This window comes from Pteropus vampyrus, unplaced genomic scaffold (genome assembly GCF_000151845.1).
Source record: "Pteropus vampyrus isolate Shadow unplaced genomic scaffold, Pvam_2.0 Scaffold4, whole genome shotgun sequence".
Classification (NCBI taxonomy): Eukaryota; Metazoa; Chordata; class Mammalia; order Chiroptera; family Pteropodidae; genus Pteropus; species Pteropus vampyrus.
The window spans coordinates 19,439,489-19,458,413 of record NW_011888785.1 but is presented as its reverse complement, the minus strand read 5'-3'; the positions used below and the strand labels follow the sequence as shown (position 1 = coordinate 19,458,413).

Here is an 18,925-nt window from a genome sequence, read left to right as displayed (position 1 = left end):
GAAGACTAAGAATTGTTACTAGTAAACCCAGTCTAAAAGAAATGCTAACAAAGGGTCTTCAGACTAAATGGAGATGACCAGAGGGAAACTTGGAACTTCATGAATGAAAAAAGAGTAATAGAAGTAAATATCTGAGTAAATATAGCAGATTTATTTTCTCTTCCGAAGATCTTTGAAATATGACTATTGAAAGCAAAAATTACAACGTTGCTTGAGAGGTTTCAGTATTTGCATTTATAAATGACATTTAAAGAAGGGAAAGTAAAGGGACCTGTCTGGTGGTTTATTTTACTTGAAATGGTAAAGTAGTAACTATAAGTTAACTGTTAAAGATTAGGTTTTATATTTTAACCCCTAAAGCAGTGACTATAAAAATACTAAGATTTAGCAAAAAAGCTAATAAATTAAAATAGAATGCTAAAAATATTTAAATTATCCCAAAGAAGGTAGAAAAAAAGAGATAAACAGAAAACAATAAAACGTTAGACCTAAGTCCATCTATATAAGTAATTACATTAAATATAAATGGTTTACTAGATACACCAATGAAAAGAAATTGATTAGATTAAAAAAAGACTCAGTATATAAAGAAATTGACTTTATAGTAAGATAGGTTAAAAAAGTTAGAAAAAGATATTCCATGCAGAAACTAATTGAAAGAAAGTTGGAGTGACTATTTTTAATATCAAACAAAGTAGATTTCAGAACAGGGAAAATCGACAGGATTTAAGGTGGACATTTAATAATAAAAAGAGAGTCAGTTTACCAAGAGGACATAACAAATCCTCATGTATGCAGCTACGACAGAGCCTCAAAAAGCAAAAGCTGATAGAACTGCCCGGAGAATCAGAAAATAGAAAAATCCACAATGATACTTGGCAACTTCAGCACTCTTCTCATAATAATTAGTAGATTAAGTAGACAGAAAATCAGTAAGGATATAAAAGATTTGAACAACAAATTATCAACTAATTGGCTTAATTGACATTTATAAAACACCCTACCCACAAACAGCAGAATTTGTGTTCTTTTCATGAGCAAATGGAACATTTAAAAAGATCTTATTCTGAACTAGCAGACCTTAACAATTTGAAAAGAATTGAAACCATACAAAGTAAGTTCTCTAACTATAACAGAATTAAAGTAGAAATTAAGAATGGAAAGATCTGAAAAAGCACCAAATATATATAAATTAAAAAAAAAAATAACTCATGGGTCAAAGAGGCATTCTCAAGGGAAATTAGAATTTTGAACTGAATGAAAAAGAAAAATACATTATAGCAATTTATGGGATGTAGTTAAAGCAGTACTTGGAAGGATATTTAAAGCATTAAAAGCTTATATTAGAAAACAAGAAGTCTAAAGTTAATAATCTAAGATTCCACCTTAAGATAATAAAAAAGGAAAATTAAGTCCAAAGCAAGCAGAAAGAAGGAAATATTAAAGGTAAAAGCAGAAATTAATGAAATTAAAAACAAAAACAGTACAACCAATGACATGAAAGGCTTTTTGTTTGAAAACATTAATAAAGTTTATAAACCTCTAGTCAGACTGACCAAGAAAAGAGAAGACACAAATTACCAATATCAAGAATGAAAGAACCTATTACTACAGACTCTATATTCAAAGGCTTAGTGAATACTATGAACAGTTTTGACTAAATTTGACAGGTTGGGTGAAGTGGATGAATTTCTTGAAAGACAAATCCTAACAACAGTTAAGTAATCTAACTAGTCTTAAATCTATTAAAAAGACTAAATTTGTAGTTAAAAACCTTCCAACAAAGAAAACTCTAGGCCTACATGGTTTTATTGTTGATTGCTACCAACTCAGCCTTTTCCAGAAAATAGGAAAGGAGAGAATACCTTACAACTTATTTTTTGAGGTCTGCATTAGCCTGATGCAAAACCAGGCAAAATATTAACAAGAAAAGGAAACTACATACCAATACCCCTCATGGACATAGATACTGGAATCCTCAATAAAATATTAACAAATCAAACCCTAATGGAAGGATGTTGCATTATTTAAATGAGTTCATATATTTCATTTTGTTAACAGAGTAAAGAATAAAAATTACAGAATCATCTCAATAGATGCATAAAATATCATTTCACAGGATTCATCATCCATTCATGATAACACATCTCTGCAAACTAGGTGTTAAAAGAGAACTTCCTTAAAGATCATTGTCTTAGTTTGGGCTGCTGTAACAGAATACCATAGACTGGTTGGCTTATAAACAACAAAATTTTATTATTCACAGTTCTGAAGACTGAGAAATCCAAGATCAAGGTGCTGGCAGGGTCAGTGTCTGGTGAGGGCCTGCTTCTTGGTTCATAGACTAACATCTTTTTTTCTGTGTCTTCGACATGGCTAGAATGAGGACTTTCTAGGGTCTCTTTTATAAGGGCCCTAAGCCTATTCATGAGGGCTCATGACCTAATCACCTCCCAAAGACCCTACTTCCAAATACTGTCACATTGCAGACTGGGTTTCAGCATCCCTTAAATTGCGTTGGGTGAGGAAGGGGAGGACACAAACATTCAGCCTGTAACAGGAGGCTGCAGAAATCTACAGCAGGGTTTCCCAGCCTTAGTACTATTGACATGTTGGATGAAATAATTCTTCTAAAACTCAACAGTGTTAAGATGTCAATTCTATCCGTATTGCTCTATCAGTGGAATCTCAAAGTCTTAGCAGGCTTTTGTGTATGTATCAAACTGATTCTATATATGGCTAGACAGAATAACTAGAATCGGCACAAGTTTCACAAAGGAAAGACAAAATTGCACACTCAAATGATGTTTTCAAAACTTACTGTCAAGATAGTGATTAAAATAGTATGTTATTTGTGAAAGCATATGTATACACATGTATGTATGTATGTATGTATGAATGTATCATTAGAATGGAATAGAAAGTACAGAAATAGACACACACAAATATGCTTGATTGGTATTTGATAAAGTTGAAAGGCAATTCACTATGAAATGATAATCCTTTTCAACAAATACTGCTGAGACAATGTGATACCTTTGAAATTTGACCCATACTTCACACCATATACAAGAATTAATTCAAAATGGGTCATAGACTAAATGTAAAATGTAAAAGTATAAAAACCTTAAACAAAAATAAAGAACGTCTTTGTTCCATTCAGTTAGGCAAACAAATTTTAAATACAATAGCACAATCCATAAAAGCAAAAAATAAAATAGACCTCATCAAAATTAAAAACTTTTGTCTTCCGAAAGACACTGTGAAGAGCATAAGACAAGCCATAGGCTGGAAGAAAAATAGATACAAATCACATATTTGATAAAAGGCTTGTATCTTTTGTAGAAATACAAAAAACTATAAAAACATAATAGTCTGAAAACAACCAACTCAATTTAAAAATGGGCAAAAGATTTGAACAGACATTTCAAAGAAAGTACACAAATGGCAACAAATACATAAAAAGTTGCTCAACATCATTAGTCATTCAGAAAATGCAATTAAAATCACAGATATTACTACACACCTATACCAAGTTCTGGTGGGGATGTGGAGAAACTTGAATTCTCATTACTTACATTACTGGTGGGAATGAATGCAAAATGGTTTTTCAGCAGGCTCACTCCTTTACTCAAGAGAAATGAAAACTTACGTTTACACTAAGACCTGTTTTATAGCAGCTTTATTCATAATCTTTAAAAACTGGTAACAACCTATGACAAATGGATAAAGGTTAAATAGCCATACAATGGACAAACTCAGCAATAAAAAGGAAAAAACCTGTTTCTGCACACAACATGGATGAATCTCAAATGCAGTATGCTAAGTGCAAGATTAGAGGCTCTAAATGTTATATACTGTATGACTCCATTTATGTGACATTCTAGAAAAGGCCAAATTATAGTGCCAGAGAATAGGATCAGTGATTATCAGAGGTTAGAGGTTGTGGGGTGGATTATATAGTGTCTATATGAAGGAATTTTGCATTTTCAAAAATATAGATCTGTATACCAAAAGTAAATTTACTGTAAATTTAAAAATGTATTTATAATGTCCTCAAATTCTAGTGCTTCCCATTAAAACATTTTAAAATGGAAAGAATCTCACTTTTTTCATTGTAATATTTAAAATTCCCACTCCTTATCTCCAATTACTTTAAGAAGTCAGGTAGTTTTTCATAGAGCATAGTAACAAGAAACCCCAAGGAGCATTCCTGTACTGTTATCCTTCCTTATTTTTGGCTAAATGTAACTTACTTTTCCTCTGCTTTGGAAATGAATCATAGCATATGTTCCCTATTCTTTTTCAGGAGCAGATGCCTTAAATTTGACACTTCACATATGCCTTCCTCTTTTTTCTTTTTTTACTTTTCCCTTCTCCCCTAATGTTTTCCATACATACATACACTATAACATTTCTTCTCTTATTTAGCAATCCATGTAGGCCCTATGCTAGCATCTTAGGATACAAAGATTATTAAGATATGTTTTCACATGAAACTCAGTCTCGGAGAGCAAAAGGGGGATACATTAACAAATAATGGTGTATAGTACTGGCATTGGATCATAACAGAAGTATTAATGAGCATGATGTAGCACAGAAGAGTGAATAATTTATTTAGATGGGTCAGGGAAGGCTTCGCACAGGAAGAAAGAGGCATAAAAGTGCTTCAAATTAAAATTTATTTTTTAAATGTATCTGTGACTTTAATTATGGACTAGTAGGCCAGATAGTTTAAGAAAAATATGAAATTTAGCTATAAAGTGATCAGAAACAATCTTGTAATCTTCAGCTAGGTGGTATGGAGATGAGATACAGTAGTGAATTTTGTAGAGATTATATGGAAGATTACTTATTAAAATGAAAAAACTTCTGAGTATCATAGATGACTATAGAATATCAATTAGTAATTTATGAAAGAAAAAATGAATAAGTATAATGAGACACTATGTCAAATTTCCTATGAATTAGTCTGCTAATTATACTTAATTTTGGGCTTGCTGACTCACATTCAGTTTAGATTTTGCCTTGTCTCTGAACATTATTTTCCAGTTATATTTGTATACAATGAATCCTTTTGTTGTTTTTACATTCCTGTGCTTTAGCATTATTGATCTTGCTTTTTCTTGACTGCACCAGGCACGTTCCTTCACCATTGCCTTGGCTGTTCCCTCTGTATGGAAAATACTTGTAGATAACATAAATGGTTAACTCCTTCATTTATTTCAAAACTGCTCACTGAGGCCTCAACCTTTTCACCATATTTTAAATAATGATTTACCTCCATTCTTTTCACCCGAAGCACTCTTGACCTCTTTCCCCTGTGCTACTACTTTTTAAAGTCTTAACTTCTATCATGTTATGTAATTTACTAATTATGATTATTTATTGTCTTTCTTTACCTCCACTAAAATGTAAGCTTAACCAGGGAAAAGATCTTTGTGTTGTTCTTTGTGATGTATCCCAAATCTCTAGAATAGTGCTTGGGATGTGGTAGGCATTCAGTAAATATTTGTTGGAAAATAAAATTCTTGCTGCAACAATAATAATCTCTGTGTTTTTTTCTTTTTCCTGATAGTATCTGGATTCAGACTCTTAAAATGAGTTTAGAATGCCTGTGACTTGACATTTTAGAATTTTTTCAATCTAATTGAACTGTTATGATACCTGAGCATTTCTCAGGAACACTGGCTTGGACCTCAAAGCTCTTCCTGACTTAGATGATAAATAGTTATCTCCCCATGGGGCCACCTTTTGAAGTGCAGTGTAAACACTGTCAGAAACAATGAGTAAAGATAAACCTGTCCATTTGGCTTTTGAATTTTCTTTGTTCATTTTTGAAAGTTATCCAACTTTTGATTCTCGATTTGCACACAAAATGAAACTTGAATTGTTTCTGTAGTAACATGTGAATACAACTCACTCAATAAAAACCCATATACTTAGGCCAAAACATGATACAGTAGATAAGAAAGCAACTCTGAAGGTTACCAGAGTTTGGCTTTTAGACAATGGATAAGGCTACTCTGAGAAACACCCTTTTAAGTTATGTACTTGGAAATCTACGCAAGTCTCAGCAGATTTTTGTATCTTAGAAAATCATAATATTCAAGGAACTCTTGAAACATCCAAGGTTATATGTAGTATGGTAAATTTAGTTCAGTGTCTTAAATTGCATAGGGAGTAAAATTAACCTACTTATAATAAGTTTAAGGTTCAGTAGTAAATAAATGTGTAGATTCTAAAAACAGAAAGCCCTAGTCTCTAAACCAAGTGTGGTGAAAGAGGTTAGTAACGGGAAAAATTTAAGTATCCTTCCAACTTCTGTACTCTTCATGTATCATTTTCAATTGAAGTCATATTCCTATACTTTATTTACCCTTAATCATGTAGCCTTCATCATTTCTTGTTTTTCTGATGCCTTTTGAAAAGCCTCCTTTTTCATTTTAAGATTTTAAGATTTTAAGCCCATAATAGCCATATAGACTACTTAATGTTGCTTGCATTCCTAGTCTAGTACTTAAAAAAAAAAGAAGGAAAGGGAAAAAAGCTCTCATAATTCCTATTTTTAACCACATTCTGTATATATACTTTTGTCATCTTGGGCTACCAATCATTTTTTGCCTTTTTTTCCCCCCATACTCCTCACAAAAATGACAAGAGATTCAAGTTATAAAGTTATAGGAAGTATTGATAAAAACTTTCAGAAATCACAGGTATAATTTTAGCTGGTACCTTTATATATCTATCATGTATATTGTATATATGCCTATGAATGTATATATATATATTTATATTTCCTTTGTTATGATCTGTATTTCACCCTTAGTATATTGGCCATACTATATTTTCCATTTCATATTGTATTTTTCAGTATCTTAAAACTTGACGTTAAATTTATATAACATAAAATCACTATTTTAACCATTTTAAAGTATAATTCATTGGTTTTCAGTATATTTAAAATGCAGCTATCACTATTGTCTAGTTCCAGAACATTTTCATCACCCTAAAATGAGATTCAATACCCATTAAGCAGTCACTTCCTTTTTTCTACTTTCCCATTCCCTGGAAACCACTAATCTATTTTGGGTCCTTATGGATTTATTTATTCTGGACATTTCATGTAAATGAAATCATAAAATATGTTTGACTTCTTTCACGTAGTGTAATGTTTACAAGGTTCATCTGTGTTGTTGCATGTATCAGTACTTCATTCCTTTTTATGGCCGAATAATATTCCATCATATGGATACACCACATTTTGTGTATCGATTAATTATTTAACAGACATTTAGATTGTTTCTGCATTTTTTATCTTATAAATAATACTACATTAACATTCATATGCAAGTTTTTGCTTGAACATATGTTCTCTATTCTCTTGAATATATTTTCATTTCATTTTTAACTGGTACATAATATTTCATTATATAAATGAATCATAATTAATTTTCTGTTTATTTTTTCGCATATTTTCTTTTTCATAAACATGCTGTTATATATCACTGAACATTTATCTGTAGTTTTATAATTTCTTTAAAATTATTTCCTGTTAATAATAGCTAATGAATTTTTAGAATTATAATAACTGAAATTAAGGGTATGCACATTTTAATATATGTACTATATTTTGTTTAATACATGTTGCTGTACTGTCTACCAGAAAGATGTACCAACAATAATGTATGAGATTGTTATTTTTCTCATAGCCTCATTTAAAATTTTTTAATTCGATAAGGGAGAAATATCTTCTTTGGCTTTCTATTAATATGAAATAGATAAAATATTTTATTATTTTAATTTTTATTTATTTGCAAATGAGATTGAGTATATTTTCACAGTTATTAATCTTTTTTTCCCCTAATTTCCTGGTTATGACCTTTGCCTGTTTCTTTTGTGGAGTAAGTTTCTTTAATTACCCCTAAAAAAGAAAAAACGTATTTACATCACATGGAACTAGTTTTTATATAGCCCATATTAATCAATGATGATTTTTTCTTTTTTGTTATTAGTCTTACATGATTACTATTAGTAGTTTATTATTTCACTTTATGCTTATTTTTCATTTGAGAATTTCTGTTTTGAAATATTTGAAATATTTTTCTTAGTTTTGTAATGCTTTATGTAATTTTGAATGTCTAAATTTCTAAAATACATTATTCATTCTCAAATACTTCATTATTTGCTTCTTTTTGGAGCTATATGATTATCATAGTATTCTTAAATATTGTATTTGCTATAGGCATTTCTGGATGAAGAACAAGAAAAATATCTTAAGTATTTGTACTTATGTATTAGGAGATATAAACAAAATGGTCTTTATATTGTAACCAAAACAGAATTTTCAAGGAGTCATTTTAACCCCAAATTAAAATATTTACAGAATGAGAGATTTATTAATGGTTTCAAACTTTGCTATACCTGGAGAATTTTTCAGGTTTATTTTACATGCACTTCATTTTTAAAACCTTTTCAAATCAAAAGATTACAAATTTAGATTTGGTTTCTGAGGGGAAGTACCACATAAAGAAATTATTATGAAAAGACTTATATAATATCTACTATTGGTAAAAGTGCCTAAGATATTTTTAATGCTTTTTAATATATGAGCATTAACAAAATTTATGATAATATCAGTTAATCCAGATTTGGGGGCTTAGCAGGAATTGATGGTCTCTGATGGTAGTTCATGTTTGTGTTTATTTATCTGTGTGTGTAGCCCTTTGAGTTTCTGCCAGAAAATAATGGGACATTTCCTGTTCGACCTTACAATTTTTGAAAATTAGCTTAGAGCAACTTATAGTACTTGTAATTATCAAGTCATATTTTGTTTATTTTCAGTATAGAAGTTGCTTTCTTGTTATTTTTTCTTCTTACATAATTTCAGCAACAGTTTTGATCACTGTTGATGTTCAAATATTGCTAATTTAAAAGAAGTTAATATTTTTCATTTTATAGAACAGGGAAAGATTGCACAATTTAATGGAACTTTAGTTCCTTTTTGGAGAGCATCATCATAATTTCAGTTCCAACATCTTTCTGGTTTCTAATTTCAATGAGTTGCTTGTTTATGAAATCTAATATTTTCATTTTAGAACCTAATAAGAAATGAAAAACGGCCATATAGAAAAGAAGATAATATTCATTGTTCATTGAATTACAATGCATAGTGTAATTGTAAATATTGTTTCACTGAATAAGTGTTCTCTTACCTATAAATATATGGTTGAAGATTCAAAATTTCAAACCATAAGAACTTGTATTAATATTATCAGTGACAGAATAATTACAAATGGCATTGCCAATTTAAAAAGAACACTTGGGAAAATTCTGAATTACTGTCTGACAATTTATAATTAGTCATGTTATTTGCCTTACAAATGACCATCACCTAGGGGTCTTTCAAAAATCCATCTTGGATTATTTAATATAAAGTCATCTACCTGTAACTTTACTGGATAAGTTATATACACAAGCAGAAAGAAAGAGAAAAGTAGACTAAATATAGCAAAGACAAAAGTTTGTGTTCTTCATAGTTGTTAACACATCAGTTTTTATCATGATAATGTAGTTCAGTTATCAAAGAAATCAAAATGAATAGAAAGATATATTTGAAACAAAGACTAACATGAAAAAGACGGAGGAATAAATATAATATTCATGGATTAGAATGATATTTATTCTTATCACCAAGGCCAATTCATTTATTTAAAGCATTACTCAGTAATCTTTTCTGTATGAGGGCCAATTTCTGCATTAATATAAAAGTTATAAAGTTGCATTTATCTTCAGTTATTTGTTTTTGAAAATTATATACTTTTGGGATTAGAAAATATTGTATCTTCAGTATGATTAAGCATTCTTCTATTACATATCCATCTTTGCGTAGATTCTTCTTTTGACTGAAATTTCACGAACTGAATAACATGTAATATCACTATATATAATATGATTATAATGGTGCATTTGATGAGTCTTGTTCTTGAATAAAACATTTTCTTTTTATTTGGTTTATTCAGTCTTGTTTCAATTGTTTTCCTAAGCTATTTAACAGTTAAAATACTGTTTTAATGTTATGTATTTTAAATATATAAGCAAATTTTATTTATAATAAATATATTTAAATTAAATATATAAATAAATATTTAATATTATATATTTTAAAACAAAGGTTTTCAATTGAAAATGAGAACCTTTTCTATAGACAAACACTCTTTGGGCCACTTTGAAATAACATGAGCTTTGTTGTTCCTATATGTGTATGTATATGTATGTGTATATGTATATATATAAGCAACTGTCCTAAGGATTTAAATTTTATAAGAAAAATATTCACCCTGGTTATACTACGTGTTTACTGCCCCTTCCAATTCCTGAGGCTTTTGGTGAAAACTCATAACCAACCAGGAAAACCAAATGACTGATAATCCTCCACCTGTCACACATCTTGTCTTGAGCCAAAGGAGTAGATCAACATGAGGCTACAGGGAACAGGGATGTACTGAGAACAGGCAGGTTCTCTCTGCGTCTTTCCTTTTGATTGCAGATAATTTGGAATCAAATTATCATTTGGTCTGGATGCTTCTGGTTGCTTATAACTGACTTAGAATGACATATTACATTACGATTAAAGCAACTAATGACTACAAATAAATGAAAATGTTTTAATTTTTTAAAATTTCACATGGTGTTTCACACCCAAGATCAAAATAATGTGTATGACCAGTGCATAAAAGCTAACATACTAAAAATTTTTAAGCCTAATCTATAAATTGAGTTTTATAATAGATTCAATAATTATTTCCCACTTTATACCAGAGATTGATTAAACCATGACATGAATCTGGATATGATATATCTCATTTGTCACATTTTTAAGATTTTCCCAGAAATTGTTTTTACTTTGATAATTTTTTGATTATATAAATGACAGGAAAAGTACATAACCTTGTTTTCAGGGCAGAGATAGTAAATGTGGTTTAAACATTAAGAATTGGTATTCTTTTTAAAAAATTTTTAAATCTGATATTTTAATAGTCCATATATTATTATGATGTTCTTAATATTTGCAATGAAAAGCATTCTGTTCTGATTTACATTTCAATGCTGAGAAATTTTCATTTTTGTTTGTTGGAATTGTAGCAAGAGCATTACGTTCTAATATGGGCTTCAACCAGGGTACCAAATTATAGATCATTTTGGATATGTGTTTCCACATTTAATATTTGTTTAAGATGTTACAAATGGAGGTAAGAGGATAGAGGATGAGTGGTAAAGACATAGATGTAGCCAGTAGCACACAACTGTACATCTCCTTCCTTTTGTTTTTATACATTACTGTGTGTTTGGTTTTTGTTTGGTTTCATAAAGGGTGTAAGTATTTGGAAAGGTGTGAGACGATGTCTTATTGGAGGTTTCAGTGTTTGCTTATGAGAGAAGAAAATATTTGTTGGGAATGTGACTTCAGAAATATGGCTTTGGAGTTTTCCTTTATAATTATATGAGGAAGTGCCAAACAACATAGTAAGAATTTATGGTACTTTTCCAGATGGCGATTGTTAAGCAATAATTGGAAGCTGCTGTAGGAAATAAAACAGTATTTTGCGTAGATTAAGCATTTGGTCAGTCTTGGTTAACCTGAAGAACATTTTACCTAATATCTATGTGCTGTTCTCATAATTCAGAAAAAAAAAAAAAGTATAAACTGTAACTTTTTTTAGGCCCCAAAAAAGAGAACCACTCTTCAAAATGAATTTATAACCTTTAGAAAAGTTAACAGTAAAAAAGTGTATTTATTTTTAAAGCTAAAGGTGTTCTGAGTCATATAGTTCAATGAGTAATTTCCCTAACCAAACATAAATTTGAGGTGTAAATCTAGCAACTCAGTCAAGCTTTTCCTCATTTTGCATTCTGTTGTCAGTTTATTTAGAAAAGAATGATGGAGGTGGAAGGAAACAGGAAACAATTTCTTCTTACTTATTTCTATAACTTACATACACCCTAGTCTCTCTAACAGAATAGTTTACAAGGGACCAACTAGCTTGACTTATGTGCTGAGTATAGCTCATATTCATCTTAATTGAATTTAGTGTTTACTGTGTTAACATTATGTGTAGTCATCTTATTTGGGCTATTCGGTTTGCAATTATAAACTTGATGGCAGGTTTCTTAAATATCTGTGTGTTGTTGTTGTTGTTGTTGTTGTTGTTGTTTATTTTTTTAAAGAGATTTCCCAAAGTTGCAGATGGCTGGCTCATCTCCAAATACCTCTTCAAGGTACTCTATGCTGGTGATGTCTCCCGCCACTGAGCTGCACGGGAGCATGGAATTGACTTACTGGGGAGGGCTGTATCAGTTAAGTGATCTTTTTTAGTACATTGCATGGGTTTTGCAAAGCTTTCTATTTTTGTTTTTGTTAATTCAGAGGGCACAAGTATGCTTATGCTAATTTTTAAATTAAAATCTTTTTGTAAACCCACACAATATAATAATCCATTTACTCCCTTTCCTCTCCTACATATATTCCTATTAATTTCCATGGTTTTAAGCACTGTTTTATTAATCAAATGTATCTGTGTTATTTATATTTTATTAGAACTCTCAATGATATAAGATTTATTGGCTGTTTCCTCAATTTTGTAAATGCTGTGTAACAATATTTGTATTATACACAAAACGGGCTGAGGCAAGCTGTGTAAATTTTCCAAAAACACTCAGTAAAACTTATGTCGGTGCAGTCAACAATAGCTTGTTTGCCATTCATGAACCATTAGTGGGAATATATTCCTTAGTTTCCTTTCTCCCAGGTAAAATACATACCTTTATAAACTTATTCAAAATTTTTTTAGTTCCTGCTGCATGCAAAACACTGCTAGACCTCTGTACTTATGACCTAGCCTTTTTTTTATATTTTTTAATTAGGAAAGAAATATATACTCATTATTTTTAAAGATTATGGTAAGACAAAAGATAGAAAGTAGAAATAAATGTTTTCTCATTTCCTCAATCGTAATTCCCACAAGCAGTCATTTTAAACAATTTCTTTTGTTTTATGTTCCCTACGTAGAGCCTTAATCATTACTGAAACAAATTATGCTCAAATTCTTCAGGTCCACACATTTATATGTGGTTCTCTGTATAGATTTCAGCCTTTGGTACTCTAATTTAATCTGCCAATATTCTAAACCTTATATTAAAAACACTGGTGTAGGAAAAAAACAAAACTTGTACTCTACTTGGAAAGGTGGTAAAATTACTGAGGTAAATAAGCCTATTAAGTCAAATTCAGTTTTCAGGTTTTTGGGTAAACCTGTTTATCTTAGCTTTTTTGTTTTAGAAGATTAATAATTAACTCATTTTTATGATATAGATACATACTTTAGCTATTTGTAATAAATTCCTTACTAGTGAGCAAGACATTAATTGTAAGTAATAAAAGATAATAACTACATTTTATATATTAGTGATTCATAGTTGCTAAATGATTTCCTTGAAGCATGCTATGAGCAACATGCAAAGCTCACAATATAAGTAAAGTTAGCTAATCTAGACTCGGACTTCTTAAGATTCAGCTTAAATGTAACTAAAGTTATTTTTAAAGTAATTAAATTTGTTTTTTTAATCATTAATATGAGATTTTATTTAGAAAATTAGTCAAGGTCATAATTTTATCTCCAAAGCAGAGTGATCTAATAAACATAAACCTCAACTAAAAATATTACTTTTTAAAGAAATAAAGAGATTCTAGCCTCTTACAGAAATGGGAGTTTTCTATGTTTAGTAAAAAGATATTGGAAAATATTAAACTGATTTTATAAATTAACAGTAAGACACGTAGGATTGCTGCTACAAAATGTATAGTAAAAGTTAAATATCTAAATGTTAATATACTGGCAACAATAAATCCACAAATAATCAATTTCCTTTAAGTATATGAAAATATTTGCAGTGATATCAGAATGATTAAAAACTCAATGTGACTATATATATTACTTGTCTCGATGAATAGCAGCTCCAAGGCAATAGTCTTTGATATTGTCATCTAGGTGATGTATTGTAATGCTAATAGAACTTCAGCTTGTGAGACCAGTGTTTCGTTAGTTCTTTTTATGACTCAGCACTAATACAAAGGGTGGAGAAAGGGAAGCACTTAACAGACTCATTTATATTTTATATTATCAAAAGATGATGTGTCATTAGCCACTGCTTAGTAGAGAACCACTTTAGAAATTTTAGTTCTCATTCTTAAGTTTCATTCTGGCCATAAAATAAGATATAAGCAAAACATAAACACATTTCATGCAGTGAATAGATGTCTAACTTAAATAATGTAGATGAGTAATTTTAGAATACCATTGGATCCTGGAGATCACATGCTATTTTTAGGTGCTAAAGATGAGGCAGCTTAGTGGGAAAGACATCACACAGCTACTTAGCAGACTGCCTTAAGAGTATAGCAAACTTTTCACCACTTATTTCTGCACCTAATGTGAATTAGAGTTGGCTTGATGGAGTGGGAATACATTTTGAAAAGCTTGTTTAACTTCGTAATTGGTAAAAAGTCAACTTCTAAGAATGCACATAATCGAAAATGTGTTATACATATCATATTCATCAAGAGCTTTAAAAAGAGAATTGTTAATGACAGCATATTTCCTCTCTGGAGTAAAATTTCTTCAAGATACACACTAGTCAGTTTCTTGTAATGTGATTTGCTTTTGTGGTTATTTTTAACGGAAATGAGAATTTGGGAGTGATTTTGACTTCAGTAGTTATTTTTAAAGGCATGATCAACTTGTAGCTTTTTTTTTTTTTCCTAATTTTCCCATTGAATAATGGTTACAGACTAATAGCTCATATGTCTTTTGCTAGCAGTTAATCCGTGTTTGAGTAAAAGTGATGTTCAAGTAATAATATCTCAAATAACTAATCGAACACTTGTATTATTTTTAATTAAATTCAACGCTTTTCATAGATGCAGAAATTATTCATTTCAGTAAAAGTTTAGGGTGTACAGACAATTCACATGTGAGTTTCTTTAGAGGTTCTAATAAGGGAACCCGCCCTCTCGTAAAGCAGATCCTTCTGAATGTGAAAATTTCAGTGTCTTGATTTTAAGAACTTCACTTTGGAAATGATGCACGTGAAGAGGAATAAAGGCAGAATCAAGCCAAGTCATCCTCACATCTAGTTTGTTGAGTAGAGATAGAAGTGTTACAAAGATACTACTGGTTTATTTAAGGCCCTGCAAGTCATAATTATATGGCATTCTCTTAATTGTTTCGTTTATCATTTTGTAATCTGGAGAATCTTGTCATTATCTCTTGGGTAAAAGTCTTATAGAAAGCATATCCTACCCCTAGCCTAAGGGTTTAGTGTTCAGATCTTCTGTGTTTAATCTAATTCTAGATTTTTAGTTTTTCTATATCTTTGTTTCCTCTACTCCAAAATTGGACTTTGTTATATTCTTTCATTTTCGATAGCTCTACTTTAAAACTTCTCATAAATTTTCCTCAGCCATATCAAACTCAGGAGGTTTAAGATGAAGTCACCAGAGAATCCTTGTGATTCTCCCTTTTTAAAGACCCCTGCCAGTGTATTATATACTTCGTTTCTTGAGGGAAGTCTAGCAGCTATACCTTTTTAAAATTATGGAATTATCTCAATTAATAGAAGCCAAAGAACATTACTTGAGGCAAATTTAGAATGGTTGATATGGGAAAAGATTGGATTTTAAAGATTTTTCTAGATTCTAAGCAAGTAATGGGAAAAACTTAACTTTGTATCTCATTCCCACTTTGTATTATAAGGGGAGCTTTGGTTCCTTAACTGTTTGTATGATAGTAGCAATAACAATAGTAATAATTGTTAACATTTGTACTGATTGCTGCACATACTCATCTAATCTGCAAGTGTTATGTAGGTACTATAGTTATTGTCAATTTATAGAAGAAAATCAGACTTAATAGAGTGAAGTCATTTGCTCAAGATTGCATAGCTAGAAAGTGATCTAACAAAGTCTACCTGACTCAAAAGTCCACATTCTTAACCACTAGGCATCCTGTCTCCTCTCCAAATGACTAACAAATTGATGTCATGAAAATCGCCCTAAAGACAAACTATATTGAGATACTGTTCCAGGACCTTTTTAACTAAAGAAGAGAGAGGGCAAAGGAAAGTGATGGGGAGAGATTGAGAGGAAGAAGGAAGATTATAAATATTCCTATAGATTTCTATTTGTTGATAGTAATATTTGATTTTTAAAGAGACATTTGAGTAAGGATTTATAAATTCCTTTGTATTTTTATTGATATATATTCAAGAGTAAATATTTTCAGACTATTTGATATTTGTAATCTAGCATGATGACATCTTGATATCAGATTGTCATTAAACTGCTACTATAAAAATATACTAATTAGATTTTTTTAATTCAAATTTTTATATGTATTGCAATTAAGATGATCTGTTTTGGGTTGATTTACCAATTAATTTAACAAATATTTATTGAATACCTGTTGTGAGCCAAGCATGTGTCAAGTGCTAGAGGTTGATTTAAAGACAAATAAGACACAATCCCTGCCTTAGTGATTTTACCCCCTAATATGTGAGACAATCAAGCGAAGAGGTAATTATAAGGATAAGTAAGTGTAGGATCCTCTGCCAGGACATAGGAAAGGACTGGCTCACTTAGATATCACATATGGCTTACAAGAAGAGGAGGCATTTAATGTCCTGAATGATGATCGGAGTTACCTATTACCATATATAGGCTTTATCTTGATATACCATAAGTATGTTATTAGAAACACCAGGGGTATCTTTTTAAAAATACCAATGCCTGAGCCCTTCCCTAAAGATTCTGATTATTTAGTTTTGGTGGAGCCCAACCATGAATATTTTTTTAAACCAGTTATTCTTATGGGCTGCTGTGGTTGGAAACCACTCAAATATCATTTCAGGAACTGCTTCTAAAATGATGCTTGCTGACAAGAACACTTTCTGATGTTGCTTAGAGAGGAACTATTACTGGGGAAAGGAAGGTTTGGGATAAGTAAGTAATAAATTAAAAACAAGCACAGATTTAAAACTATAAAGGCTAATCTTTCTACATTAAGATTAAACAACTTCCCTAGGTCAGAGTCATCATTCCAGGCAGTTGAAGAAAGTATTAAGATGTCTCTCATATCCCATATAAAAGTACTAAGAGTACAAAATAGTTCCTAAAGATCTACTAATCGTTCCACATAGAAATATTAATGCTAATATAAGATCCACACAAAAGGTACTTGTTCATGAGCAAACACATAATTACTCAAATTTGAAAAATTAGAATGGTAAAAATTAGATGGGTTGGTGACTAGAAAAGAGCAGATGAATGATAGTTACAGAGGAGCTTTATGGTTTTATAGATGAAAATGGTTGGGTAGAAGATTGTGGATTCTAATTGATTATATTTAGTTATAGGATAGACTACTCATTATTTCATTTTTTTGAAGTATCCCTATAAAGAAGAGAAAAGGAGTCATGGTTTTTTTTCGTTTTTCTGAATAAAGAACTGTTTAGAATACAACTGGAGACATTTAAATTGATGCTTAATTAGAACCACAAGGAAAATTATTTGTGTGATAGCTAAAAGACTATGTTAGAATAGGATGTTAAACTGCAAGAGATTTTTTTTAGTGTCGACACCCTTTTTACTTCATTTAGTTTGATTTTATTGTTGAAACAACTAATTCAGATTTATTAAATAAATTGTCCGAAGTAATACAACTAGGTACAGGTAGAACAGGCCTAGATTTAGGCTTTTTAACATTGAGATCAGTGCCCTTTCCACTGTAGCACACCACACTGCCTTTTATTTTTTAGAGTTTTATTGTTTTTTGCATTTTGAATTTTCTAGTCTGGTTTTCTTTTATTTTGTATTAAAATTTGTCTCCCGAAGGTCAAGTAACCTGGTTTGGTTATGAAAGTCCTCGTAGCTTCTGGGACTATATCAGAGTGGCTTGCCGGAAAGTTTCACAGAATTGTATCTGCAGCATTGAAAATATGGAAAATGTCAGTTCCTCTAGAGCTAAGGTAAGATGTAAATAATAATGTGCAATGTGTGTAATCCTAAGCACTTTGACCCAAATAGAAAATTTTGAGCTCTTTGCTATAGAAAATATTTTTTTCTTTGTTGGAATTAAGCATTTGACCAATTTTAATATCTTTCAGAGGCTTGTTTCCTTTTCTTTTATTGCATGCAGTTATTTTAGAATGCTTTTGAATATTTTGACTTATGAATAATGGGCAGGTACAAAACTAGTCACTGTTTCTTTTTGTGTGGCACATGAAATATTTCCTATTCTATGATTTTTCTGCATTTTTTGAATTACCTAAACCAGTGGCTCTCAGTATCCTGGAGAACCTTGGGGTCCATAATGTCAGAACTATTTTCATGTAATGTTATTTGCCTTTTGCACTCTGTTGACATTTGCACTACTAATGGAGAAGCAATGGTGGTGGGTAAAGTTGTGGCGCCTTAGCACAAATTAAGGCAATGGAGTCAAACTATACTAGTAGCTACTTTCAGTTAAGAATGTCCATGATGGTGCAGTAAACATTATTAATTTTATTAAATCTCAACCTTTGAGACTTAACAAAATTAAATCAGGTATTGTCTTTTTCATATCCTGAGTGACAGAATGGAAAGTATGCATAAACCATTTCTGCAGCATATTGAAATATGATAGTTGTCTCAGGGAAAAGTATTCATGCAATTGTTTGAACTATGAGCTGGACTAGTCACTTTTGTCACATAATACTATTTTTATTTGAAAAAATGTATAAACTATAGTTTTTTTAGACTTACACATTTGGTGGACATTTCTTGAATATAAATGAACAAGCTGAACCTATTCAAGGAAAATAGCTGACAGTA

At 30.6% G+C, this 18,925-nt stretch overlaps 1 protein-coding gene across 3 annotated transcripts in view; it reads left to right on the top strand.

Moving 5' to 3' along the window:
* RUNDC3B (RUN domain containing 3B) overlaps positions 1 to 18,925 on the top strand; it is a 131,426-nt gene that overhangs the window by 36,479 nt on the left and 76,022 nt on the right. For all 3 annotated transcript variants that reach the window (XM_011364123.2, XM_011364110.2, XM_023533405.1), the window contains one exon: positions 17,948 to 18,081. In XM_011364123.2, coding sequence (XP_011362425.1) covers positions 17,948 to 18,081 — 134 coding nt within the window. The remainder of the gene's footprint in view (positions 1 to 17,947; positions 18,082 to 18,925) is intronic.